We start from the raw sequence: 27,852 nt of genomic DNA on the forward strand, positions 1-27,852 counted from the left end.
GGTGTAAACAAATTGTTGTTTTTTTCATTTAAAATCGGAGGGGGGGAGGAATTTCCATAGGAGTCGGAAAAATAGCGATTACAGCTCCTTCTCCGTTTTATCCAAATTATTTATTTTATAACAAGTATTCCTTGGTCTAGTATCCATACATAGTTTAAGTATATATTTTTAATGAACATTTAACACATTATTAATTAATTAAAAAAAAAAAAAAAAAAAAAAGCAGGACCGAACCCGACCCGACCCGACCGTATGACTGACATTTCAGGGCCCGACCCGGCCCGAAATTGCCTCGGGTTCGGGTTCGGGTTCGGGCTCGGGCCATAAATCTTACCTCTAGTCCCGGGGACTCGCATGCTCAAAAATCTATGGGTCCCAAAAGAGATCTATGGGTCCCCAAAATTTAGTGTTATTGAGGTTGAAATTGTAAATCGGCGACAAATATATAAATAAATCTATAAATTCATTCAGTTTTAATAATCACACTTAATTGGTAATACAAAGCAGTTATCACTTCAGATTTTTCAGTTCACAAAAATACTGTACATTATACAAAATAATATTGCTGAAATATTAGTCTATATATTCATGCAGTTTTAATCACTTCAGATTTTTCAGTTCATATATTCTTCGTGGTTTGCTGTCCCGCCACAATTGTAATGCCTTCTCAAGGTCCAATTGCACCAACGGAATTTCTATAGCTAATTTGTGGTTTTCAGTGTCGTTGTGCCGATCCAATGTGCTTTTCTGAAAGTTCGTATTGCGAAATGATTTATGCAATCCAGTTTTTTGTCACGCTGGGTGCACGCATCACAGAACATGTAGCCTCCATTATCATCCTCCTCATAGCGTAACCAGGAATATATTTGAGTCCATTTTGGCAGAAAAGTCCTTTTCTTTTATCTTTTGTCGAATCATTCGCTTCAAAACACGCGTTTTTCTTGCCTTCACGGTCTTCTGAAGAATTTCTCCGCCGTTTTTTTCATGCCGGAATTGTTGCCGTTGTTACCACTTTATGTATTATGTTTCGACTTATTACTGACACTGAAGAAATTACCATTTTTTTTTGTTGATTTGCACCTAATACCAACTGTTTTACGGAGGCATACTTCTCTTTCACTCGACAACCACCAAAACAATGACGTCATCTCGAAGCAGCGAGATCTCGTTTGCAGAGATCAAAACAACAATGGCGGATTTGCCTGACGAAAGGTTTGGAGTGCGGTAAATCTTTGTTAAAAAAAAAAAGTAATCTGGTAATAATGACAATTTGGTGTCAAAAAAGTTGCGTCCTGGGGACGCACGTTGATTTGACGCAATGCGTCCCCAGCAAAAATGATGCGTCTAAGACGCAGGGACGCGGGCAAACGATAACACTGCTCATGTTGAGGCTTTTGAGTTTTTCCTTGCACTCATGTAAGTTTCAGATCAGGGGATGGTGTAATAATCGTCTGTGGTTTGCAATAATCTGTGGTCCGTGCTGCCCTTTGAGACTCCTTGGGATTAAGGGCTATGCAAATAAACATGACGTTACTTTACTTTAAAAATCAAACATGACATAAATAATCACAATAATAATAATAATAATAATAGGGCAGCACGGCAGCGCAGTAGTTAGCGCGTGTGGCACAGTTCTGAGGTCATGAGATCGAAATTTCCTGTGTGGCGTTTGCATGTTCTCCCCGTTCTTGCTTGGGTTTCCTCCGGGCACTCCGGTTGCCTCCCACATTCCAAAAATATGCATGTTAGGTTAATTGGCCGGTTCAAATTGTGCCTAGGTGTGAATGAACGAGTGAGTTTTTTGTCTCTGTGTGCCCTGCAACTGGTTGGCAACTGGTTCAGGGTGTCCCATGCCCACTGCCCGCGACCCTACAGAGGACAAGCGGTACAGATAATGGATGGATAATGATAATAATAATAATAACAGCAATAATAACACTAATAATAATGACAATACTTGGCACTCAATTTTGTCTTTTTTTTATATAAATATCCCTTTCATTCAAAAAAAATACTTTGAACGCTATATTTTTTTGGTGTTTTTTTTTCATGATTACAGTAATACAAACAAAATCAGTAAAAAAAAAAATCTGTGGAACGTAGTTTGCTTTAATCGGCTGTAACACAATTCCTACAGTCCCTGAACGCCTCAATGTCACGTGAGCATCCAGACCGCACGGTACAGGAAAACAGCTAAAATGGCGGTGTGCATAGCTGTTGTAGCGAAAGAGGTAATAATGCACGGTATTCAATTCTTTTCTACAAAACTTTAATACTTTGTTTTATGGTGAATTTCTCCGATATTCAAAACTATCTTGTGTCGCGAATGTCCATGCATTGCAGCGTTCACTATCTGCAGTGTTAAAATGTTTTGGCAGATTATGTTCATTCATTTTATGTCATGATTTTCATTATGTCTCCAGAATTACCCTCTATATATACGCAGCGTCCCGACTCAAAATGAGTTAAAATTTCACTACACTGTCCACACTTCCTTGGATGTGGTGGAAGAGAAGATTTCTGCTGTCGGGAAGTCGATGGGCGACCAGAGAGAACTCTACCTAGGTTTGCTTTATCCAACAGAAGACTACAAAGTGTATCCTCTTTTTGCAAATTGGCAAAATGCGTATTTCACATCTGCAAAATGTTAATCCATGACTATTTACTAGATACGGATACGTGACAAACTCAAAGGTTAAATTTGTTATTGTGGTAGATTCATCTAATACATCATTACGGGACAACGAAATTAGGAGTGTGAGTTAACTTTCTATCAAAACTTTCCACACCCGACTCCAATTTAAATTTAATCAAATCTTTTTCTGCAGATGTTCCGAAAATTGCACAACTCCTTCACTGATGTCATGTGCAACCCATTCCATACGCCAGGAACCCCTATTAAGTCAAAGTGAGTTATTGATAGAGTTTTGTGTACTGTACACACCCAGGATACAATATTGGCCGGTTTTTAGGGCGGTGATCTCAAAGTGAAATTGTCAAAGTGTGGGGAACAGAAATCTATTGCAATTAGCACGACCAATACTTCATATGAAAGCATTTAAATAATATGTTAAGTACTATTTTCGATGCTTATACATGCCTATGAGTACATATAAATATAATGGTCAAATTGTATTTACCCTTGGTGTGATGCAAGTTCATCTGATATAGTAGAGTAGCTGGTGGATGCAGGGGAAAGGGCAACTGCATGTTAAAATTAAATCATCCACTATCAAGGATTGCAATGCTGGTAATGTTTCCTTGTTTTAATCCCCGCCTTATTGAAATTAGTCTCAAGTTTATTTGTATAGCCCTTTATCACAATCTTAAAGGGCTACACAGAATATCATCAATGCAACTTAATGAAAGGAGCAAATTATGTCCTTTCTCAGCTTGAATTTTATGAACATGCAAAATAATTTTGATATTATAGTGGATACAATGCCATAAAGAGGGGCTAAAAATGTCCACATAATGAAGTGAAAACATTGTAAGCCACCTTGCCATTCTCCAGGGGTGTACTGTATTTGTGTCAAATTGAATATTTTCTCTTTCAGGGCATTTGATGAAATCGTCGCTGGAATGATGACTCAAAGTGCTTGAAGTCTTCTATACACATTTGAATTTTCTTGCTAAAAAGTCGTGTGAATAAAGTTGTACATAGATCGAGTCAGTATGAAGTGTTAAATCATTTTATTTGTTCACCTAAAGCAAATAATGCATAAGTTAAACAGGAAGAAATACACATAGCAAGCACAAACGATACATGACTACAGGATAGTCCTCCCTTCGCACATTTAAACGCAGAGCTTAAAATTATCTGGATGACTAATGCACACAAAGCAGTGATCTCACTAAAATCATTTCAAACATCAACTTTATATACATAAAGGCGCAAGTCAAGGTCGGTTCTAGCGCTGTTGGGGGTAGTGCTGTCCACTGGCCCCGGCTGAATTCTCTTCTGAAGGCGGTGTTATGAGGAGGAGGCAAGGGTAGCGTTTGGTCGTCTGTTCGTGATAATCCATGTGGCCCCCCCACTGTCTCTTCTCCGCCGGGGGGCCTCCGTAGTAAGGGTGGGGGTTCTGGTGTTGTGGTCTGTTGGACTGGTACCGAAACCTGCCTCGGGAGCCATGCTGGCCTCTTTGGGGCAGGAAGCCTCGCCCTCTGCTGCCTCTTGAGTGGCCGCCTCGGCCTCCCCTGTCAGTGGTGCTGATGCCAGGCATGTTGGTCCTTTTGGGAAACACCTGAAAGATAAAAAGGTAAAACCACAATGACAGTGCATGTACTGTCACAACTTTAAGCCTTTACATTTTCGGCTATGATATTCTTACAAATTATGTCTAGCAAGGGTACAGTCTCCTGAAAGGGGAGGTGACCCACAAAAAAGTACATTTTTTAAGTTGCATTAAAACCAGCAAAATTATATTTAATATGCATTTTTGCCTAGTTTCTATTTAAAAACAGACTCCTTCAGGCAATTTTGCGTCAAGTAATACATTTCTGGCTTCTCTGCACAGTATTTTCCCCACTACACAACATCAAAAATTAACGTGCCCCTGAACCCTACAAAAATCAAACTGCAATGTTTTTGCAATGACAGGCTACACCTCGAAATTGAATGGCTACTGTGTGTTAAATCACAGACGAGCGTTTTCTGAGATGTTTTTATCACTCAGGGTTCCAGAGGATCCTTGAAAAGTCTTAAAAGGCATTTAATCCACGATTCTAAAACCAAAGCATTAATTGGTATTAAAATTGCCTTAAATCCAATTCCCCAAAGTCTTAAAAGTGCAAAAAACACAAGATTTAAAATTTTTTTTAACTAAAAAGATTTAGTGACATTCATCAATAGTCTTTTCATAATAATTCAGATTTACTTATGTGGTAACATCGCAATAATAAAACAGTGATGTAGTTTCAGTTGGGTCATTCAGAACAGATGCATCATGTCTTAAGACTTAGGTCTACCCACGAAAAAAAAAAAAACTTCAGAAAGACATATGCTCTGGACCATGGGAAAGTAATTTTAATGATATGTGGCTAAAAGCTGTTCTAGGGAGTGTGTGTGCAAGAAATGTTTGTTTTTGTTTCGTTTTAATTGTGTTTTTTGTCCTTCTCTTAAATTTTATTTCAGAAGACAAAAGAAGTCTTAAAATTCACCTGCCTTAAGGTGCAGGAACACTGGTCACCGCACCATGAAATTAACGATATACCATTGGCTGAATTACCTCCTGCAATGCCTTTCTCTTTATTCAGTTGAGAATTGTATGTGCTTAAAATCCAGCGCCGATCAAAAGAATATTTTTTTTACTTTGATGATCAAAACAAAACTCGATATCTTGCTAGCACATGTTATGCCTTTTTGAGCTGTTCCTATTTATGATCTACAATCTTTCCCTCAATGCGCCGCTATAAACTGACATGAATAATGCCCGTCTGCTTCAACAATGCACACGCAGCTTGGCTACGTCATACTTGTTTACAAACACGGAAAGGGCTAAAAAGATGTTGGTTAATTCAATTGAATACAGACAAAAAAGGACTATGTATAAAAAGCAGAATAGAGCCTAAGTTGAACTCATTTTAATATAAATTGCTCCAAAGCAGAGCACATTCCATCTTAGAGACTGCCAATATTTGTTTTACCCAATTTAATTTATATATTTTTTACGTGTCTCAGAGGATCTGTGTCTAAATGAGAATATAATTGTAAATTGTTAATTCTATCAGAATACTGAAAAGTAATATTTTATTGTCTTGCATTTTTAGGGATTTTGTATTGTTTGACTCTGATTATTTTAATTCATATTTAATGTATTTTGCAGGGATTCTCAGCAAAACATAAAATTACCTAATTTGGTCCACAAAGTTTATTTTTAATATATCATTAGAAAAAAACTGAGGAGCCGTTTGGGAGCCAAGCCAAAATAATTTTCTATATAGAGGTGTCCTCTTGGGTGGGACCAGTAGAGGGCAGTGACGCTTTACATGACCATAATGGAGAGCAGGTGTGGCAGCATTATTTCACACAGTCTAACATGTTTCCACTTCAAGCATTTAAGCACTATACCCAAAATGTAAGCACGTTCCTGACCTTGAAACTGTACATTAAAATTAAAGGATTTCAAGCACCTGTACGAACCCTGTTTGTTTATCAATCAAATGTGAACCACACTTTGATAATGTTTTTATTTCAAATTAAAAAAAATTGAAAGGAAATGTAATTCTCACCTTGAGAACTCTTCCTCGGAACGAAGTCTCATGCAGGCCAACAGCACTTTGCACAGAGTTGCGGTCATAGAACTCTATGTAGGCAAAGCTGCAAAACGACCAGATTAAAAATTAGATATAAATAAGGCGTCTTACAGGTAGGTCCCACAATAAATAGACGCCAATCAACTGACCCTTTGGGGTGGCCGGAGAATCTGTCACAGAGGATGGTGACACGGTTGACTGGACCGCAGCTGTTGAAATGTATCTCCAATTCTTCTGCAGTGGCTCCGTAGTCCACCTGGTTTTATTTCAACCAAAGTTAAATCAGGCATGGGGAAAACTCTGAATCGCTGCCCACAAAGTTAATATTTGGGAGAGCAGCCAGGTCAGACCGAATTAAAGTTTTTTTTTCATACACCTGCCAATACAGATTCACAATTGAGGACCCCTAGCAATGCATGGCGAAAACATGCCATATTTCTAATATGCATCTATGAATACACACATGGGCAGCACGGCAACTGAGTGGTTAGCGTGTCTGCAGAACAGTTCTGATGTCATGAGATCGAACCCTGCTTTGTGGAGTTTGCATGTTCTCCCCGTGCTTGCGTGGGTTAAATTCGGGCACTCCGGTTTCTTCCCACATTCCAAAAACATGCATGTCAGGTTAATTGGCCTGCCCAAAATGGTCCCTAGGTGTGAATGAGTGAGTTGTCCGTCTCTGTATGCCATTCAACTGGCCTGCAACCTGTTCTGCCTGAAGATATCTGGGATGGGCTCCAGCACCCCCGCGACCCCACTGAGGATAAGCGGTCAGATAATGGAAGAATACACACGCACAAATGTGTATTTAATTTTATTTTTGTTTATCAAGACCATGTTATCAAATTGGTTTTGAAACACTCAACTGGAAAGATATGGTTAGGTAATTTAAAAATCTTGCGGCCATCCCCATCAGTATAGATGAGCCTCTCACTGGTCCATTTACTGACATGGTTAGTCTGTGCCTCGCAATCATTTTTTTCCATAAATGATTCATTTAGTTTCTATTTTAACCACTGTGTGTGTGTGTGTGTGTAAATCTGTATTTGGTGCTCAGGGTTGTTGGGTGGGGAAAAAGGACCATATTAATTTCCCCATTGTCCACCTAATATTTTCATACATTACTTGAGGTTGCTCTTTATTGCCCGAAAATGTTTAATACATTTTGATTAAATATAAATCGCTTACATTTCCTACATAGATGGACCGGTTGTCTGCATCCATTCTCTCCTCGGGCGTCATATGGTAGAACGGCCCTGCGGCAACACAAAAATGGTTGATAAATAAAAATCTGGAGTTAAAGAACGTAAAGATGAGGTCGAAAAGGAATGTCTGAACAGCAAGCATACAAAATGTATCAGGGCATCAAAAGGTGAAAAAGGTCTGGAGGAAATGATGTTTGTGTATGGCATGCACCTTTTAATTATTTAATTAAAAAAGAAAAAAAGGCTGTATAAAATGACGCTCAGAATTGGAAGTGACAAATGTTAAATCCATGGGGCCATGATTCAAATGATTTATTGACAACTATAAACAACATTTACAATCGATTTATTTAATGTCTAAGAGTTGTTTCCCTCACCATGCTGTTCTGCAGTCTTTAGTTAGAAAATCAAATGAACAGCACTTCTGCCTGCGCAAAGGACACCACTTTAAGTTCAAACGCATCACCTCAAATGCCCAATTCACTATGGGAATTCTTAACCCAGCCATACCCCCCCCCCCCCCCCCCCACTTAAAAACTTTCTCTTTATACAATTCACATAGGTCACCCTTTTTGACTTCAGAACAGTGAATTTCTCCTAAAGATGAGCGCTTCTCATGCCTGGTACATGGTTCTTTGTACATTGTGCGTAATGGAAGATGCCTAAGAAAGACAGTGAGTGGGCAAAGTCTGAGGTGCAGAAAAAGAAAGTCCTTTCGCTCTTTCATTGGGCAGCAATGAAGCACAATACATATCGCAGGTGTTGGCCACATGGCTCACCTGGCCTGAAAAAAGTCGAAGCCTACGCACTGTGTATTTACCGTTGGCAAACCTAGAGTCACGGGCCGTCTCACAAAGCCGGGGGCTGGTGGTCATCAGCTGCATCTCCTCACCGTTGCACCTGTCATCTTCTATTATTCCCTCCTCCTTTATTCTCTCAGTTTCTTCTTCCATCTCTAGCTCCTGAACTCGGGCCTTGATGGCTGCTAGCTCCTGTTAACACACAAAATATGTATTTAGAACACAAATAAGGAATGCATCTTTTTTTTTGAAAAAATATGCATTTTCGGTTTCGGCCATAAAATTTGAACAATGTGATGTCACGTCTAATATAGAGTTGCAACAATTAGTCTATGTAGTCGACAATAATTTATATTGTGGCATAACAGAACTGCATCTCTACATGAATAAAATCTTTGCCGAAAGTTGCTCATGCACAAAAACGTTCCCGTCTCGTACGGTAACAAAGGAATAACAGTGTAGTTTTCAAATATGTGTCTTGAAACTTCGTTTGGCAGTATTTTAGCCCGATACAGCAAATAGACTAATCAAGACTACTTGCAAAGTAAGCAAAACAGACCTCGCGTATCATGGCAGTACCTCTGTAATGCATGAAGATTTAAAGAGAAGAATCAAACAGCTAAACAAAATTATTCTTACTCTCCTCCGTGAGGTTCAAGTAACATTCAAACCAATAGTTTTAATGACGTGCATTAAAGTTTTATATACATTTATTTCACTATGAAAAATATATTTAACGTTATGCCAGGCTGTGACTGACTACGCATTCTAAATTAAATGAATGCAGTTTGAAGAATTTGATTTCAAACTGTTGAGAAATGTTGGGTTCTTCTGTTACAGCTGACTAATGAACGTACCTCACAAAATGCACATAGTTGTATTTACTGTTCTATTGCTGCTTGTGAGTCTCGGTTTACAGGAACACATACGTTTACTTGATTTTGAAGATTTTTTTTTATTTGACTCCCTAAAAATGGACAGACATACGGATTTTTGACCACCGACCAAGAAGTGTGCCTAATTGATTTTATATAGGACATTTATTTTAATTTTTGTGTTCAATTTAAGCATGTAACTTTCATGGTTCCAATTTTTCTTGCATTCATTGTCATATGACAAATGAATGAACTGCATGGTAAAGTTAAGAAAAAATGTTTTAATAGTCAGACTAATTGACTAGAAGAATTATTTTTAGTTGCAGTTGCAACCCTAGTCTAAAGGGACACGAGCCCTGCCAAGCTGGATTCAAGTTGGGGACGAGTATGCGCATGACCCATCTGCTTATTTTCATTTTGCTCACAAGGAAGGAGAGGTGCCAAGGAGTTATGTCGATGTTATCATTGGTTGTGATCTGAACAGCTTCCAAATCCCGACTCACAAATTGTCCTACCACGCAATATAAACAGAATTTACAATTTTGGCAAGTGATAGCTTCTACAACTTTCAGAAAACTTGCACGCTTAACCAAAACGCGTGCATGTCAACCTTTTACCAATAAAAAAACTGGATTATTTATCATAAAGTCCATTTTTAAGCGCAAAACACAACACTCTGATGTTGTCAAAATTTTCTTGTTTAAATTCTTGAGTGGCAAACCTTTACCATGTGGTAATCTAATGTGATCGTTGTAGCAGTTTATTAACTTTCAATGACTTGGTATTATCTTAAAATAAACCAACCATGGACTAAAAGTGGCGAGTTGAGTTTTGTGTTTAAATTTGAAAAAGCGGTGTTTTAAAGCAGACAAAAACGCGAGTCTATGTAAAATAGTGTTGGTGAATATGCATAGACAGATCTCTAATTGGTGTGGTAGCCCATACAACGTATGAAGTCAGTAACTTAAAGCTCCAGTGTGTTATTTTAATACTAGAGGGCATTATCTAATGCGAACAAAAACCATGGCCAATATCAGAGCATGCAGCAAGATACTAGACAAACATGATGGTGACTTCTATGTAGGGATCCCACTAAGTTTAAAAAAAAAAAAAAATTCTCGATCTGATTATTTAATATTAAATGCAATAGGTATGAAATAATGAAATTTTGCCCAATATTCATTTCAATGTTTCATATACTGAATGAATGTTTTTATACCACTTGGAGGCACTAAATATGACTGCCTTTAACCAGAATATTTACATTTATTATATTAAGTTGTGCATTCAATGATACATTTACTCTTCAGTATTAAGTATGCAACGAATACATCCTGATTTAAGCGAGACATTTTTGTCTTTTTGGTTGAAAAGTAATGGGCCTAAGCTAAATGTGATTTAATTTCGCGCCAACGCAGGGTGAGCATACAAAATACCACACATTTTATCCGAACCATCTTCAGATCGTCCAGACGTATCGAATTTGAACGTCCACAAAGCGTATTGAAAAATCACTGAAACCAGCAAGAAGGTTAAATGTCCGCGTGTGCGCCATTCCGCCATCGCTGCAAGCGTCCATTGATACACCACAGCGGGTTCGATTTTTCTCGCCGAGAACAAAAGCAAAACTCACCGGATCCTCCTCGAGATGCCCCCCAATGGAATGTCCCTGCAGATACGCGTATTCCAGATGATTATCTGTCATGCTCATTGTTGCAACATGGCTTCTGCAGCGAAGGCTGCTAGCACAAGACAAGCAATTGTTATCACCCCGGAAGTGAACGCGTGTGACGTCGCCTCACATCGGGCTTTAACAAGCGTCAGCTGTGCGCGCGCATGTCACGTGAAGTGTCGGTGATTGACAGCAGCGGCGTCTTCAAAATTGTTAAATAAATGAAAAATAAAGTGAAAATAAACCATTTCAGTCATTAATACTGTGGCTCATAATAAGAATATACAAATCCTTTTTTATGGCATGCTTTACAGCCCGAACGCATAATACATCTCTCATAATGCCAGCCTGTACAAATTCATCGTATTTATACAATTTTCAGGGGGAATATTTTAAATACAATCGTTTAAAGTAATGAAAATTTCACTGAACACATTCTTTTCTCACCTACTTCAAGTTAAATTTATTTACTATCTCTAAACGTCGTTGCCAATTTCTCGCGAGATTTTGCGTGGTTCGTTGCAGTGATGAAATGAAATGAAATGATCTGCATTTATATAGCGCTTTTCAAGTCAATGACTTCCCAAAGCGCTTTACATTGTGCTTCACATTTCCCAATAGCGGCCGTGATTTGTGCAGCCATGTAAGGCGCTAACCTGCTTATTGGGGGTATAGGGGTATCAGTGTCTTACCCAAGGACACTTCGGCATGTAACACGGACAAGCCGGGATTCGAACTGGGATCCCTTAATCCTAAAACGATCGCTCTACCTCCTGAGCTACTGCCGCCCCAATTTAGTTTTATCACCTAATTTGAATATACAGTACTGTCAGGGTTGGGTAGGGTTACTTTAACTTGATTACTTTTAATTACTTTTGGATTACTCCAATACCAAATATGCTAATAAAAGACAAAATAAACTAAATGTGAATACAATTATGACTCACAACACACGGTAAGTTTTCTCTCCTGGCTTTGATCAATTTGATCTCCGGCAAAACTAACATAAAATGCGACAGAAACAAAATGAAAATAAATCCAAACAGCTTGCCCACATCATTTTTGCCGTTCCATGTATTCCGTTGCTCCCCAAGCCTGCACAAAATTTAGTAATTGTATTCATATTTTGTTTATTTTGTCTTTTATTAGCATATTTGGTATTGGAGTTATCCAAAAGTAATTGAAAGTAATCAAGTTAAAGTAACCCTACCCAACCCTGAGTACTGTACTGTACCGTAGTGGTGGAAACATACCAGTGAGAACATACGAGATGAAAACTAGAATATCTACAACCAAACAAGACGAAGATTTTTAGAAGTGGGGCTTTAAATTCAAAGACGTAATAAAGTCATCAAAATTAGGAGCGGGGGATGAAATTACAGTATCAAATGCTAACCTATTAGACTTTTTTTTGCTCTTATTGAATAACATCTCCAGAGAGGGAAAAACTCTGATTATTTTGGGAGAGAAAAAATATGTTTTCAGCCTTACCTGTGCAGATTTGGTCACTCAAAATTACTGATATTAATGCTCTGGTTGCTTCATGATTTTTTTTCATTCAAACTTTCATACAAAATTCTGACATCTTATTACATTTGTGTTTTTTTAAATATTTGAAGAATGAATAAAAAAAGAAAGAAATAATGTAAAACGCAGTCACACGCAAAGTTTGAATTTTTGGACAATAGATAAACTGTCTCATCTCTCGTCCCCCGACGCCAGGGTCGCCTCACCCGTGATCAACAGCTTCAAAAGAAAGTGCACACCAGTGCACACAAGTGCCCAATACAAATGTGGTCACGGACAACGACGTTTTTATTTTGTTTTCAAGAAAGGACCATACACTACAAATGTGTAATAAAATTCAAATCACCAATGTGCTGGCTTGTAATCAAAAGATTATGACTTTTTAGTTATGTACTTTGTCATACAAAATTCAATCATTCGGGGTCTGAATGAAAATCGCCTATCAATAAATCTATCAATTTGGCGTGTACAGAACTTTAGGTTGTTTAATCTTCAGTACCTTAGCAGCAGGGTTGGGTAGGGTTACTTTAACTTGATTACTTTCAATTACCTTTGGATTACTCCAATACCAAATATGCTAATAAAAGACAAAATAAACTAAATATGAATAAAATGATGACTCACAACACGTGGTAAGCTTTCTCTCCTGGCTTTGATCTCTTTGATCTCCGGCAAAACTAACATAAAATACGACAGAAACAAAATGAAAATAAATCCAAACAGCTTGCCCACATCATTTTTGCCGTTCCATGTATTCCGTTACTCCCCAAGCCTGCACAAAATTTAGTAATTTTATTCATATTTAGTTTCTTTTGTCTTTTATTAGCATATTTGGTATTGGAGTAATCCAAAAGTAATTGAAAGTAATCAAGTTAAAGTAACTCTACCCAACCCTGCTTAGCAGTAACACATGCAACAGGCTCAGTCTGTGACGTCACTGGGCATTGAAAATGCACACGGCAACTCCCGCTCACTCTTTTCTTCGCTTCGGCTGCCCAAGCAGGCAAGCTGAGCTAAATCGTCTATGGCTCGCTCACTTCCCTGGACAAGGAGGCCCGGGGCTGCCATTGGGTTTGATTACCTTTGGCTATCTCTCTCCGTGGCTATCTCTCTCCGTCTCTCGCGACTCAAAGAAGTACGAGATGAGACAAGAGAGAGTTCAAACTCTGAGCCCGATGCTTCCCCTATTCCAACTACGGTAACCCACCGAAAAACCTACAACTGCGTCTTGGATCACTGGGCATTTCATTCAAATACGCCATGAATAATCTCTAATCTTATCTCCAAAACAAACAGCTGAGCACAAATCTGCTGGTGACCCTCTACCGCTCCACCATAGAGAGCCGGCTAACATACGCTGTGTCAGTGTGGCACTCAAGGGGAACGGGTAACTTTGTCGATTTATCGGAGCCAAACAGAGATTAACAAAAGATGCATACCATGAATTGGAACTTTTTGAGCTCATTTTTGCAAACAAAAGGATTCACAATTACTAAAGCAACCCGCTATGGGTCCTAAAAAGCCACTGACATCCAACGAAGGTGATGAGACCAAAAAGACACAGGATTCTTTAGTGGCAGATGTCAAACTGCAACAGAAAGCCATCCTGGATCTTATGGGGGAGGTGAGAACTCTACGGATCCAGAACACCGATAAAGACCGGCGGCTGGTACACATGGAAAGCAGATTGTCAGAGTTGAAACAGTACACCAGGATGAACGATGTGTTACCGGGATCAAAATGCAACCCAGGTCATACACACATGCAGCCAACGGGATTCGACCCTGTGTACCAGTAACCAGCTCTTTGGAGAAAAAAGTGTCTGCCTTCCTCCAGTCCAAGGGGATAGAAGTGGATGGCGACAACATACAGGCAGGTCATGGATGATCAAATAGACCCTGACAACCAGTTCCTATCTTCCATCGGCAATACGTGTAATTATTATCCTGAAAATGGATTTAATGGTACAGTTTTAAAAAGGAAAATTCTCAATGATTCACCTCAACAGTAGAATTATGTACGCACATTTTGGAGAAATTACAGAATACTTGCAGCAGTTTGAGAACTCCATCGATGGATACATTTTCTCCACTGCTTACCCTCACAAGGGTTGCGGGGTGTGCTGGAGCCCTTCCCAGCTATCTTCGGGCAGTGGGCAGCGGACGCCCTGAACTGGTTGCCAGCCAGTCGCAGGGCACAGAGAGACATACAACCACACGTTCATTTACACCTAGGGACAATTTGGACCAGCCAATTAACTTAACATGCATGTTATTAGAATGTAGGAGGAAACCGGAGTGCCTGGAGCAAACCCATGCAAGCACGGGGACAACATACAAACCCCGCACAGGAAGGCTGGTAGCTGGATTTGAACCCATGACCTCATAACTCATTTAGTGTCATTGTAGTTTCTGAAACCTGGTTCAATGAGGTAAAGGGAGTCAATTTAGAACTTAATCACTTTAATTAAATTATGTAAATAGAGTAAAAAAAAAATAGCAGGAGGAGTCGCTATATACGTGCTCAAGAGATTTAAATTTAGAATGATACCAAACATGTAATTGATAATCAATGATTTAATTTGAAAGCTTAAAATTATGAATTATAAAAGAAAAAGGGAGAAATATTATCAACAGTCACGTATACAGATTACGGTATTCAAGTCTAGAAACTTTCACAAATTGGGCTGTAAAAAACATATTTAGCAATAAGCAAACAAAACACTACTATTAATCTGTGGAGATTTCAATATTGAACTGATGAATCAAAACAACAATTAAACTACTGATGATCAATTAACAGAATGGACAGCATAAGTTTATACCCAACTATTTAAAGACCTAGTAGAATTACTTCACACAGTGCAACAATTAGTGACAATATTTTTACAAATTATATTGAATTTGCAAACGTCAGTGGATTATTGGTTTGTTATATTTCTAATCACCTGCGAGTCTTTACAGTGTATGATGACTAGGTTACTAGTCAAAAACCAACTATAGTATATAATAAAAAAAGAGTACCAACTGAAAAGACAATGAAATCTCTTTATGAGGACTTAATCAAACAGAACTGGAATTCTATATATGGTACGGATGATGTGGATAGTGTGTTAGGTATATTTTTTGAAAACACCTAGGACAGAGTATAATAACAATTTTCAAATGAGACAAATTCATGTAAACAATAAATCAGTAAAGCATCCATGGACAACTAGGTGTTTATACAATTCTTGCCAGAAGAAAAACACTTTATATAGGGTATTTAAACTAAAACCAAATTCGCTACTAAGCTATAAGAACAAATTGACTGCCATATTCGGTACCAGTAGTCAAGTCATGTCATGTTTATTTGTATACAGTAATCCCTCGGTTATCGCGGTTAATGGGGACCAAAACAACCCGCAAAAAGTGAAAATCCGCGAAGTAGCGACGCCCCTTCAAAAATGCTTAAATTTTTTTAAATTTTTTTTAAAAATTTTATTTCATTATTATTATTTTTTAGACCCGCGAAGCTCTGAACCCGCGAACGTGGAACCGCGAAGTAGCGAGGTCCCACTGTAGTCCTTAATCACAAGAAGTCTCAAAGGGCTGCATAGACCATTGACTAGCACAGGACACAGACTATTTTTGCACCATCTCCTGATCTAAAACCTACTTGAAGGTCAGGAAAAACTCTAGATTCAAACAGTTCCATTAATGTTGCAAATCAAATCTTAAAGGGCAGAGCATTCCACAGCACCAGACCCTCGAACTATACGTTAACTATTTTAAAGTAATTCTTGTGGAAGACTTTTAGCGCCCCTGGCAGGTTATTACAGTAACCGCCAAAGTCCACTCTTAAACTAAATTAATTAAAATTGAGCAATTCCCTCTACACTAGGAATGCTATAACTTGGGAAGGGGTCCGCTCTAGTATTTCTTTCTAAAACAAAAAACATGTACTGCACAGCTCTGTAAATAGTTCTTACTGTGCCAAAAAGATGTCACTGCCACCTACTGCTGTGGCTGTGCAATTACATTTTATTATGGCATTAAAAACACTCTTATTAGGTCATGTGTACCCTGCTTGTAATTTCAAAACACCGTGTGCCACATTTTTTGTGAAAAATACACCAATGATCATATTACAAAAAATACAAACAAAATCATGTTATTAAATGTCTTTTGGGGGGAACTAAGAGACCGAAATTTAGTAATTTTCCACTTCAGATCTCTGAAATGAGAGTTAGCCATTAAAGCAGCCATCCATAACTCATGTGTGCCATCCCAGGTCGTCATGGTGACAAGCTATATTGTCTTGATTCGCTGGAATTCGTCTGAGCTAAAAAAAGGATGATGTTTAATAACAAAACCTGACTACATAAAAACAAACAAACAAACCAAACTACTAAGTAAATGTACAAACCTTAAACAACAGAAAAAAACATGATGTGACTATTGCAACTCCATGTGTCAGAGCCAGTAGATATAAGTAGCCGGTATAATGGAGCGCATGTGTGGACACTGATTATACACAGGTGGGCGCTCTCCAGCCACTCCTCCCAGTTAGACAGCCTTAATCAAAGTTTTCATGTTGTGTAGTAATACTTGTTGTCAATGTCAATTTCATGTGAACATGATTCCAGTTGCTGTTAATTAAAAAGTTTCAGAGCAGATTCAATAGACTAATTAAATCGATCTTGTTTGGCGGTGTAAAAATAAAAGGACCGCGGCACGTATGATTTTCATTTCATATTTTAATTACACAGTTACATTGTTCAACACAGACAATAACCTGAATTAGAATGTTTTACAGCGTCACACATCCAACAGAGCCAACAGTTAAAGAGCGCTATTAGCAACAGGGAGGGAAGCATGCAAGAAATAAATACAAATCAGAAATTTCATTCCTCTGGCACAGTTTACTTCATCTAGAAAAAAAAAACAGTGACAGGAAATTGAAGAGCAAGAACCAAAATAAATAAGAAAGATTTTCAGTCCATCTTTCCCACAGAGAAAATGTTTTTTCTTTCTTTTTTTTATAAGTGTATTGCACAATACAGTATAGAATGTTGTCAGACTCCCTGTTTTTTTATTTTTTTTTTTATTTTTTTGTCAAGATAAAAACGGACCATCCTGAGCCGGGAATTTTTGGAGTTGGGGACTCAAGTGCTGCATTAGACTTTTAGCACATGAACGGACATCTTCAGAAGAGCCTCCAGACATTAACCGATGCTCTTTTTTTAAAATTTGCTAAAATGTAACTCATTCACTGCCAGTGGCGGCACTAGACGTCAAATATCCAATTTAAATTCAGTGCCATTGATTACTTTAGATTTCAAAAACCTTTTTCTTTATTTAAATAGGCTGGGAATGAGTTGACAAGACTGAGTCTACAGTAAGAACATGGCTGATGGAGACGCAACAGCAGAGTCGATTTAATTACTCAAGTGTGCAATGCGACAAATCTCATTTGTAGAACACACTGTGTGTGATGCAGGCTTAAAAAAGTCCGTGACTTCCTACCCTACATCCAACTCCTTAACTCTGCTAAAAAAATAAAGGACAGTAGAAACAAATAGCTTTTGGTTGTATTTTGGTCATTTCGAAGTGGTTTGTTCTGTTTGGTTTTGTTTCTCGTAAGGCTTGGGTGCAGATAAGGGAGAACCAAAAAGTAGCCACGGTTTTCATTTGAGGCCAATCTCGTTTTTACAAACATACCATGTAAACACGAACAGCGTCGCTACACATCACGGATCTCCGTCATTTGTCTGCCTGTGGGTCTTTTATTAAAGCTTGGCGGGTTTTCAAGTACATAGAGCGAAGTTATATATAAAAAAAAGGAATATACATTTTTAAAGCCTTACTTGAGTTACACATGCTCACACTTCATCTCTGCAAGGCTTCGAAACTACCCACTGAGCATTTTTGGCTCATTAAGATGTGTAATGGACGTCTAAAGTCACTTAGAAGTCCAGGCAAAATTTGGTCTACCACAGGTGTAAAAGTTAACGTTTTTTAGACATCTAAATTTGGAATAGATATCTTATAGACATTTATGTTTAGACTAGATGTCTAATAGGTGTCTACATTTGTGCACCTCGTCTTAGTTTGGACACTTAATGAACCTCCAATAAGCATCTTTCATAGATGTCTAAATCTACCCAGAATGGACATGCCCATCTAATAATACATGTGTTAAGTTATTATGACGTATACTAAAAAAGTGTTTTCAATTAAATCAGTTGTAATTTTGACAAAGTGGGTTTAATAAATTAGCTATTATTATTTGGATCAAGCTAATTTAATCTTTTCTCAAAATTAATTCAATATTTTAGTCTAAATTTGGTCTGAAAAAAAAATGTTTTGTAGCATCTACATTTTGGCTAGACGTCTTAAAGACATCTACCAGACATTTAGGTTTAGACTAGATGCTTGAAAGACTTCTGATAGACTTTTAAGTTTAGACCAGATGTCAATGTCCACGTTTGTACATCTCGTCAGATAGTCAGACGTAAAATCAGTGGTTTTAGACATTTGTTATCTGAAGGATGTCTAATAGATGACTAAGTTTCCACGAGGCGTCTAAAAGAAGTCTACGTTCGTACATTTAATCTACTTGTATACCTTAATTGTACCTCTAATAGGTGTCCTTCTTTCAACCTCTACTTTTATTCAAAATTGATACAACGTATATGTTTTACAAGTTCCTTTGCGGTCTATTAAAATACTTTGAATTCAAGATTATTTAGCTTCGATCAGGTATTTGGAGAATCACTACTTAAAATACTTAAATACATAAATATCTGGAGATTCAAGTCTGATCTATGTTGTGATCAATGACAATAAAGGCAAATTCAGCTAGATGCTGTTTAATTTAATGTATGCAACAATTTGACAAAACGGAGTAAATTCATTTTCCTATTTAATGATTTAATTTAGTCATCCATAAGACAGTTGAATTTGAAGAGACACTAAATAGACATCTACAGCTCAGTGAGTAGAATCAACAGTCGGCTTTCCAAAGGAGATGCTTTGATCGTCAGGGAAAGACGATTAAGAAAGTCACACACGTCTCCTTTGCATCTCAGACACTTTGGTACACCGTAGCGAAGCTCTACCCTTATCCTATCCGGTTTGGCATCACTATTTTATAGGTCAAAGCTGGTCATGGCAATACTGGAGTCACTTTGGTCTGCGCTTTTATTGGTTTCGGTTGAGTAATGGCTCGTCTCGGTCGCTGTGTTTGCTAGCGAACGAGGCTTCGAACGGACGAGACGAATGTGGCAAAAGTGCTCCCTTGTCTGCACCAGGCCTTTTTTTCCTAAAAGTCCAGGTAAAGCGCTCCTGGTGATTAGCTGTATGGTCTCAGGAGGTAGCAAGGGAAGGCATGGCCAAAGTTGACAGCGCTTTAGACGGAAATAAAGCGTCACAAGCTCGCACCTTTATTTTTGTTTTTTTCTAACCGTAAGCACCAGATCATCTTAATATTGCGAGCATTCGCCGTAGCCATATGTTGAGACTTTGAAAGTGTTGATGAGAAGATAATTTTGTTGAACGTAGCCACATGGCTCTTTTATATCCAGCCCAAGGCTGTTAATCAACCAAGGGAATGATCGAAAAGTAAATGGAGAAAAAGGCAAAAAAGTTCCTTGAGTTTTACTTCTCAATTGTCAAACAAGTCCCCAAATAATAAAACTTCAAACTTATCTCTAATGTTAATGTGACTTCATCTGATTATGGGAAAACTCTAACCAAAACAGTACCAGGAAATAAATCCACATGCACATAATTTTGCTCGTTTTAATGTTTGTTATTCAGTTTTACTAAATTTGCAATTTTTTTGCCCATTCCTACCCCCATAATTAAAGAAACAAATCATTTAAAATTATCTTTCAATAGAAACAAATATTTACCTGGACTATTTTACTACAACTGAACATTTTTGCAGTGGACATTTTTGCAATAAGAAATGGTCACAGAGGAACTATGCTAAATGACACAGAAACTGAATAATGAATCTCAATTTCGTACAAACCGTATGACTTGACAAACAAGGCCCCATGTCAGGGAAGTAGTTAAAGTATTCACTCAAAATAATAAATGGGTATGTTTACATGCAGGCAACAATCAAATTCGAACTGGACTATTTCCAGCGTTCTGGTTATGTGAAACAATGTAAACGTGCACGTTAATTCAACTAGAAGTGACCAAATATAAATTGTTGGGCTAGTCCTTTAATTTTACGGTTATTCGCAGTGTAAACGCATTTGAGTGATCCAATTATGTGCATGTGCAGTTACCCTCATCTAGTATATTTTTGCGCTGCAAAGCACTGTGGGACTTTTGGTACAGAGACAAATGATACATGCAAATTCGGGTTTACGCGCTAAAAAAAGCCTTGTGTGTATTGGTTGATTTCTACAGGAGATTTCTGTTTCATTTTCTGTCGCCACAACAAAAATGCCACAGTTGTATACATCTATATATAGAGGATGCTATAGTTGCATTCATCCATATATAGAGTCTTTGCATCAGACATGCCACATAACCAGACGGTTATTGGTTTCTTTAGACATGTAAACGAATTATTCGGTTTGCTTTAAAAATCCCAATTCTGATCCCAGTCAGACAAATCCCTCGATGTAAATATAGTAACTGATTTCTTGACAATGCCATAGCTTCATTTCATTTAGCTGATTGAAGCCTACTTGATGTATTCCTTAAAGTCATGCAGCTCATGCACACTTCCCCTTAAATCTACTTCGTTGAAGCAAAGCGTTTGAATCGTCTGTTTAAAAAAGGAAATAAACTACAAAATAAAGACAAAATAAGAGCAATTGATACTTTCGGAGAAACAATGTGAAAAAATCATATTCCGGACATTAAACTTTAAAGGTTTTTGTTATTTGGCAAACACATTTTTGGACCTCTTTAAATACTATGTACATTCACATTAAGTTACTGATGTTACCTTTAAATATATTTATATGCATCTATATTATATGACACCCTACGGGCAGTTGCTGAGGTTCCATTCAGTAGCTGAATTCTCTTCATATTGCACCTCCGTCCTTTCACTGTCTCACAATGCGAGCAATACAAAATATTCTACAAGAGGGGGTTTCATCGCCTTTGTATAGGTACAACAATTCAAAGCGAGTGGGGCTTCTTCTCGTTGACAAGAGTCCTTGCCCCGGGACCCCGCTTCTCGGGTAACAGTAACAAAGCAGAAAAAAGTCAGTTTCTGGATATTCACAAGGTCATAAGTAGGTGAGCGACAATAGATCATTGAAAATGCAAAGAGGAACAATATCTACAAGCAGGGGCGGGGAATTGGGCGGGCCAAGTTGGAGCATCGCGATGTGGGATGAAGGGAGGTAGAAATATTGAGTTTGCACCGCCCTTCTCTTGGTTCTGTTCATGGCGCTTTGGAAAAAATTTAGTGAGTGTTAAAGTCACCGTCAAAGATTTTAAAAAAAGTTGAATGTTCGCTTCCAGGTTTTTGGTAGCAATGTGTGTATCCTTCAGCTCCGTCGAGTCCATTTAGCTTTTCTGCGGAAGCATTTTTGCATTCATTTGAAAAATGTTTTTTTTTTTTTCAAAAAAGGTATTGTTTTTCTGACTATTATTTAAGAGGCTTTGTTTTTTAGAGTATTTTTTTCTGTAATTTATCATTTCATTATTATTTCTTTCAGTTTTCGGTATAATTTTGTTTTCCTTTTCTCAACATATTTTTAGTTTTTTTGTAATTATTCTATTTTCATCATATTTATTTGTGTTTTTCCTGAATATTTTTTTCCTGTTTGTTGGAATTTGTTGTGAGAAAACAACGATACAGTCTACTCGTTCATTATTTTGAGAGCTTGTAAACAAACATGGATTTTCTAAAGTTATTTAAATTCTATTTCAATGTGTGTATAAGAAACTAGGGAATAGTCCCATCATTTACACGGATTCCTATTTTAGAATATTATTAAGTAAAATGGAAAAAACACATAGGTAAATAAAAAAAGGAACAAAAAACAAAAATGAATAATTATAAAAAACAGAAAAAACAAAGCATTCGGAAAAAAACAAAACTGAAGACATATTCTGAAAAACAGAAAAGGGTATCTAAAAAAACAGATTATTTCATAAAAGAAAAAACAGATAATTCCAATAGAAAGAAGGAAAAAATCTGTAAAAGCGAAAACATGATTATTCAGATTAACAGAAAACAAAATATTGTGTAAAATATACCCCTAGAATTGCAAAAAAATGGAATAAATAAATTTTAAAAAAAGATAAATAAATACTCCAAAAAGCAAAGCCCCTCAATTTTTTTGTTTATATTTCTCAAGTGAATGCAATATGCTTCAATACTTTTCCGTCCCCCTTTTTCAATCCAAAAAATCTCATTGGGGTGAGGCCTCGGTCCATTTTGCCAAGCCATTAACAACATTGTCCACGCGTTGGCCAGTCCGAATTTTCGCCAGTCAAATTCAAAAAGTTTCGTCCTCGACTGGCGCTTTCTTTTCTCTGAAGAAGAGGTGACGTTGCTTTGCGTTTGGTTATGAGCGCTTCTCTTTATCGCTTACTCACTTTGGCAGTGTAATACAAAGGTTTGGATCGTGGTTTGTATTTTTTCTTCTTCTTTCCATCTTTGAATTCATTTGGGTTCACAATGAGAGGTGAGTCCGGCTTAGAGTTTTTCTTGGCTCGCTAGCAAGGTAGTTAGCAGTTTAAAAAGTTTCCTGTCGTCTCGGTTGTTGTAGACGTCAGCATTAGCGCGTGTTTTTTCGTTCCTCTTATTTGGACTGTTCTGTTTTTTTCCTTTAAAGCCAGAAAGAAATGTTTTATATACTAAGCTGTGTTTTTGAGGAATGACATCACAGGTTCCCTTCATTAGCTCGTTGTAATATTGGGAGAAAATAAATATTCTCAGTGTGTGGACACTTAGTGCTTGTTACGGATGTGGGTGCTATCATTTGGGCTTAATTCTTCGGAAATTGAAGTGCTAAGTCTTCTTCCGTGCCATAAAAGTCTCCAAGGGTCTCACCAAACATAAGGCTACGTTCTTGCTACTTATTGTGCCTTTCAACAGTTTAGGGTGACCAGGATTGTACTGTCTTTGCTATTTCACAACTGTTTTTTTTTTTTACTAGAAATTCTAATTTTGGCTGAGGACAACCTCCAGAGAATAATGGGAAACGTAGACTCAAATATTGCTGTAATTGCCAATCACTGGTGTCCCAAAACTTTTTGAAGCTAAAGGCTAACATTTTGACATGCAATTTTAAAATGGCTTAAGTTACTATTATCATATTATTACCAAGTGGGTGCCCTCTAACCTATAATAATCAACCGATTGTGAGCTTTTCTGCTAGCATATTTAAAATGCCCAAATTGTTTAAGGTAAATAAAAATGTCCCAGTGTCATAAACATAAACATTTCACAAACATTTTTTTGTTAATTCAACAATTATCAAAGCGCTACTTCTTATTTTAATGCCCTGGTGTTGCTGTAATCCTGAAGTGTTACAAATCGACACCATCTATTATAATTATATAAGAATTAACACTTTGAAAGGTGTTACATTGACAGTCATCGGCGTTGACATATATATTTTAACATGTAGTGTTAATCTAACACTGGGGATTTTAATGTCGAGGCGTCACATTATTAAGTTCAGGAGAATTATTTTTATATATAATTCCTAAATTCATGGTACAATGGCAGATCATTTTGCTCATTTAAAGTACAAATAAAATATTTAGCAAAAAAAAAACCCAACAAACCATAAATCCATAAACAGTAATATAACTATATTTGAAATGTGCAAAATGATTCACTTAAAGATGATCCACTGATTGTTTTATCACTGATCATTCGTCACTTTAGTTTTGTTTTGTTCATTTCAAACCTTATTTCTTATTAGTCTACAAAATAACAAAGGTTAAAAATAATATCATACAACCCAGAAAAACATACTATAAAAGAGCTTAGTTGTATGGTATTAAATAACAATAAATGTGTTTATTAAATCATATTACCGCTGTCAGGTGAAAAAAAAACAAAGCTCTGAAATTATTTTTGGGCTGTTCATTATTTTAATCGTGGTTAACTAAATAGTTATTTATAAATGAATTGTTTTCTAGATCTGTCATTATAATATGTATAATTTCTATGACAAAAATAGATTTTGGGAGGAACATTTGGGTTTTTACCTCCCCTTGAAAAAACAGTGTCATAATTTTTGTACTACAAGGTACACCTACAAAGCCCTTATTGGCCGGAAATTTGAAAGTGTGCCTTATAACCCAGGGCTCCCTATATGCCTCAGAATAACGAGAATACAATTGGAAATCCATACACTATTTATAGGTGTGCAATACTCCACAAGGTTGATTACGGCAATAATTGATCAATCGATGATGGCCCAAATCACAATATATTGTCTCCAACGGGATTCGAATCTGGGTCTTGGTGGTGAGGTTGCCACAACTTTACCCCTAGATCTCAAGAGGTACATATGACATACAAAAAGGCAATAGAGGTTATCTTATAATCATACAATTTTACGATGCCACTCATAGGTGCATTTTAATAGGTTAAACAGTCTCCACTTTTTCACCTGTGTGTCAATAACGTTGAGAAAGACAGAAACAGAAAACAGAATGTCAACAATATACTATACAAGCTCTTTTACGTATGTATACATATAAAACCGAGAGGCTATTGACAGACAGGTAAAGAAGTGGAGAAACTGTTTAACCAACTAGAGTGCACTATGCAAAACGGTGTTGCAGGCATCATAAAAATAGTGTGATAATGAGATAAGCTGTATTGGCCTTTTTATGTTCCTTCTGGTAAAGTGATGGCATGCTTACTGACACGATTTGGGTTCCCGTTGCTTTCAATATTTAGCAATTTTAATCGGCAATACATCAAGCCTGATTATCCATTGCACTATAATATGCCGAGCGTCTTAAATATGTAAACCATATGACAAAATAATATTTTTGGGGTTGCGCCTTATAGTTTGGTAAGCCTTGCGGTGTGGAAAATTCGGTAGATTGTATTGTTTCTGTGTTAAATTTTGAAATCCTGGTCACCTTAACTAAAGCAAAGCATTTCTATTCATGTTTATAAAAGAGATTCAAGCCGGAAAAGGATCAGGAGCTAAATGGTAGTAGGTGGAAAGGGGTCAACGTGAGACAGAAATTCCTCAGTTTGGTTTTGCGTAGGGCGTGGCCCAAGCAGGGGGGGAACCCCAGCATCAGCGGGACGTCGCATCGAGCAGCGCGGGTGTCGCCGGCGTGGTAGAGCGAGAGGCGCTACTCGAACTGCTTTCCTTGGGGCTAGCGGACATGCTACCCCCGCCGCCATTGCTTCCCCCAGCCGCCGGCGGTACGCTCTCCAAGTGGGTAGGGGGCGCGGCAGATGCTGAGGACGGAGTGCCCAGGGGGACGCCGCCATTTCCAGGCATCCCCTGCAACCCCTGGCCGCAGACGTGGTGGTGCCTCTCCCAGTCTTTGTGTTGGCAGAAGGAGCCGCAGTAGCGAGCCGTGTTGCAGCCGCTGCACGTTTCGCTGGCTTTCCTCCCGCAGTTCCAGCAGCTCTGTGGAGACAGTGGTAAGGAAGACAGGCGGTTGATAAAGATACAGTACAACTCCGGGACACGGCGTCTTCGCCATTTTCACTTTGTGGTGTGGAAGATAATCTATAATAACAGTAACTCTTCAGTGGTCTAAATAAACTATAAAGTACAAAAAATATATTTGTATAAGTCAATTTTAAAAGGTTTGGAGAACACAGAACACATGAAAAACACTAAATATAAATCAAAATCGGTAAAACAAGGAAAAGATCAGCAGTCTTTACTGAAGATTGGTATCTCGAAAGTCTTCAGTTTTAAAGGAATGATTTAGCTTCTTCTGCCACTGATAGACAATGCACTCTGCTTTGGAGCCATCAATATAATTAAAATACGTTTACATTTTGCTTTGACTTATTTTCTTTAGCATAGAGTACTTTGATTTTGTTCTCCGTATTGAACTCAAAGCTACCATCCTCCCCCTCATTGAAAGCAAGCCTACGCAGGGATGATGCCACTCATATTGACCAGTCCGGAGCGCCTTCAAGAGAGACAGACAGAGAGAGAGAGAAACCTAGAGAGACAGAGAACGAGAGAAAGAGAAAAAAGAGAAAGAAAGAGACACAGACGCAAACAAACTGTCTCGTTCAATTCAGAGCCGTTTCATGTGTTAATGACCCATCACAAGTTTGCAACAAAAAAAAGATACAAAATAGAGGCTAATGTCTGACTTGTCATTTTTATATTCAGTGCAAACCAGATGGTACCCATAATCAGAAAATCTGCGTTTTTTTGTCAAGATTTTAAAATTCTGGTCTGCTATTGGTTTGCGTCACAGCATTATGAAAATACACATATGCTACTGGCTGAACTCCCTCCCACAATGGTCTCTTCCTCTTTTTGTTCAGTTCACAATCTCAAGTGCTTAATAAAGACTGCGAGTTGCAGTATATTGGATATTTTTTCTGTACTGTATTTTTTCACTTTTATTCCCATGGCTTATAGTGTTAGCCGTGGAAATGAAGCTTGCAAATATAAAAAAATAGGAAAAAGGCATACTCGCTAAGTCGCATGGTCATAACCAATTGACTATTATTCGAAAGAGACAAATAAAACAAGATAATCTTCTTAGGGCATAACAATCCTCACAAGTGGAGGTTTCAGTCTCATTTTTAATCTGCAGTTACTGTCTCCTCCTTCTTTGAATTCACCCGATACTCCACTCTACCAACTCAAATCCCGTCACACCAAATGAAGATACGATTTCATTTTTCCTTTACATGTATAGTCTTCATAATGCTATGTAATCCTGTACAATCAACGCCTTTTTATCTTGGAGGTTCCAAAAAGAACCAAGACAGGCAAAATCCATGAAGTAGAAACATATTTTTATTATTTTTTTTTGACAATTATTATACAATAAATGCTCCATCATATATTCAAACCATAGAATAAACTGTTTTTAAACACCCAAGCATTTGTTTGACGAATAAAAGTACTTTATACTGTACCTGGAAACATTTATTTTCTTTTAATTCCTTTTAGGGACTGTCAAACGAATCAGAATGACAAAAATCCATTATTTGCACCGCTTGTCCTTATTAGGGTCGCGGGGGTGCTGGAGCCCATCCCAGCTTTCTTTGGGCAATGGGCAGAGGACACTCTGAACTGGTTACCAGCCAGTCGCAGGGCACACAGACAGACAACTGACTTGCTCATTTGCACCTAAGAACAATTTGGTCCGACCAATTAACCTAACATGCATGTTTTTGGAATGTGGGAGGAAACAGGAGTGCCTGGAGGAAAACCACACAAGGATGGGGAGAACATGCAAACTCCACAAAGGAAGGTTCGATCTCATGACCTCAGAACTGTGCCGCACATGCGCTAACCACTGTGCTGCTGTGCTGCCCTAGTATTTGTTATATATTTTGTTATTTTTCATGTTTTTTTCTCT

General features: G+C 37.8%; 3 protein-coding genes across 4 annotated transcripts in view; 1 reads left to right on the top strand and 2 right to left on the bottom strand.

The window, feature by feature from the left end:
- The first annotated feature begins 2,145 nt into the window (after positions 1-2,145).
- Positions 2,146-3,669, top strand: trappc2l (trafficking protein particle complex subunit 2L). Its single transcript, XM_088333826.1, has 5 exons — positions 2,146-2,231; positions 2,424-2,596; positions 2,670-2,757; positions 2,829-2,908; positions 3,558-3,669. The coding sequence occupies exons 1-5, from the start codon at positions 2,199-2,201 to the stop codon at positions 3,601-3,603; spliced, it is 420 nt and encodes a 139-aa protein (XP_088189952.1). The 5' UTR covers positions 2,146-2,198; the 3' UTR covers positions 3,604-3,669.
- A 7-nt stretch (positions 3,670-3,676) lies between these two features.
- Positions 3,677-10,935, bottom strand: pabpn1l (PABPN1 like, cytoplasmic). The gene is made up of 6 exons (XM_088333824.1): positions 10,769-10,935; positions 8,281-8,452; positions 7,444-7,511; positions 6,405-6,511; positions 6,232-6,319; positions 3,677-4,244 (listed from the first exon to the last, which is right to left on the bottom strand). Exons 1-6 carry the CDS (start codon positions 10,844-10,846, stop codon positions 3,912-3,914), a joined length of 846 nt encoding a protein of 281 aa, XP_088189950.1. The 5' UTR covers positions 10,847-10,935; the 3' UTR covers positions 3,677-3,911.
- Positions 10,936-17,054: 6,119 nt separating this feature from the next.
- Positions 17,055-27,852, bottom strand: part of cbfa2t3 (CBFA2/RUNX1 partner transcriptional co-repressor 3) — an 81,925-nt gene continuing 71,127 nt past the window's right edge. For both annotated transcript variants that reach the window (XM_088333828.1, XM_088333827.1), the window contains one exon: positions 17,055-25,919. In XM_088333828.1, the coding sequence (XP_088189954.1) occupies positions 25,578-25,919 (342 nt within the window). In that variant the 3' untranslated portion in view covers positions 17,055-25,577. The remainder of the gene's footprint in view (positions 25,920-27,852) is intronic.

The sequence above is a fragment of the Urocampus carinirostris genome, chromosome 4 (genome assembly GCF_059441175.1).
Source record: "Urocampus carinirostris isolate Australia breed hairy pipefish chromosome 4, RoL_Ucar_1.0, whole genome shotgun sequence".
Lineage (NCBI taxonomy): Eukaryota > Metazoa > Chordata > Actinopteri > Syngnathiformes > Syngnathidae > Urocampus > Urocampus carinirostris.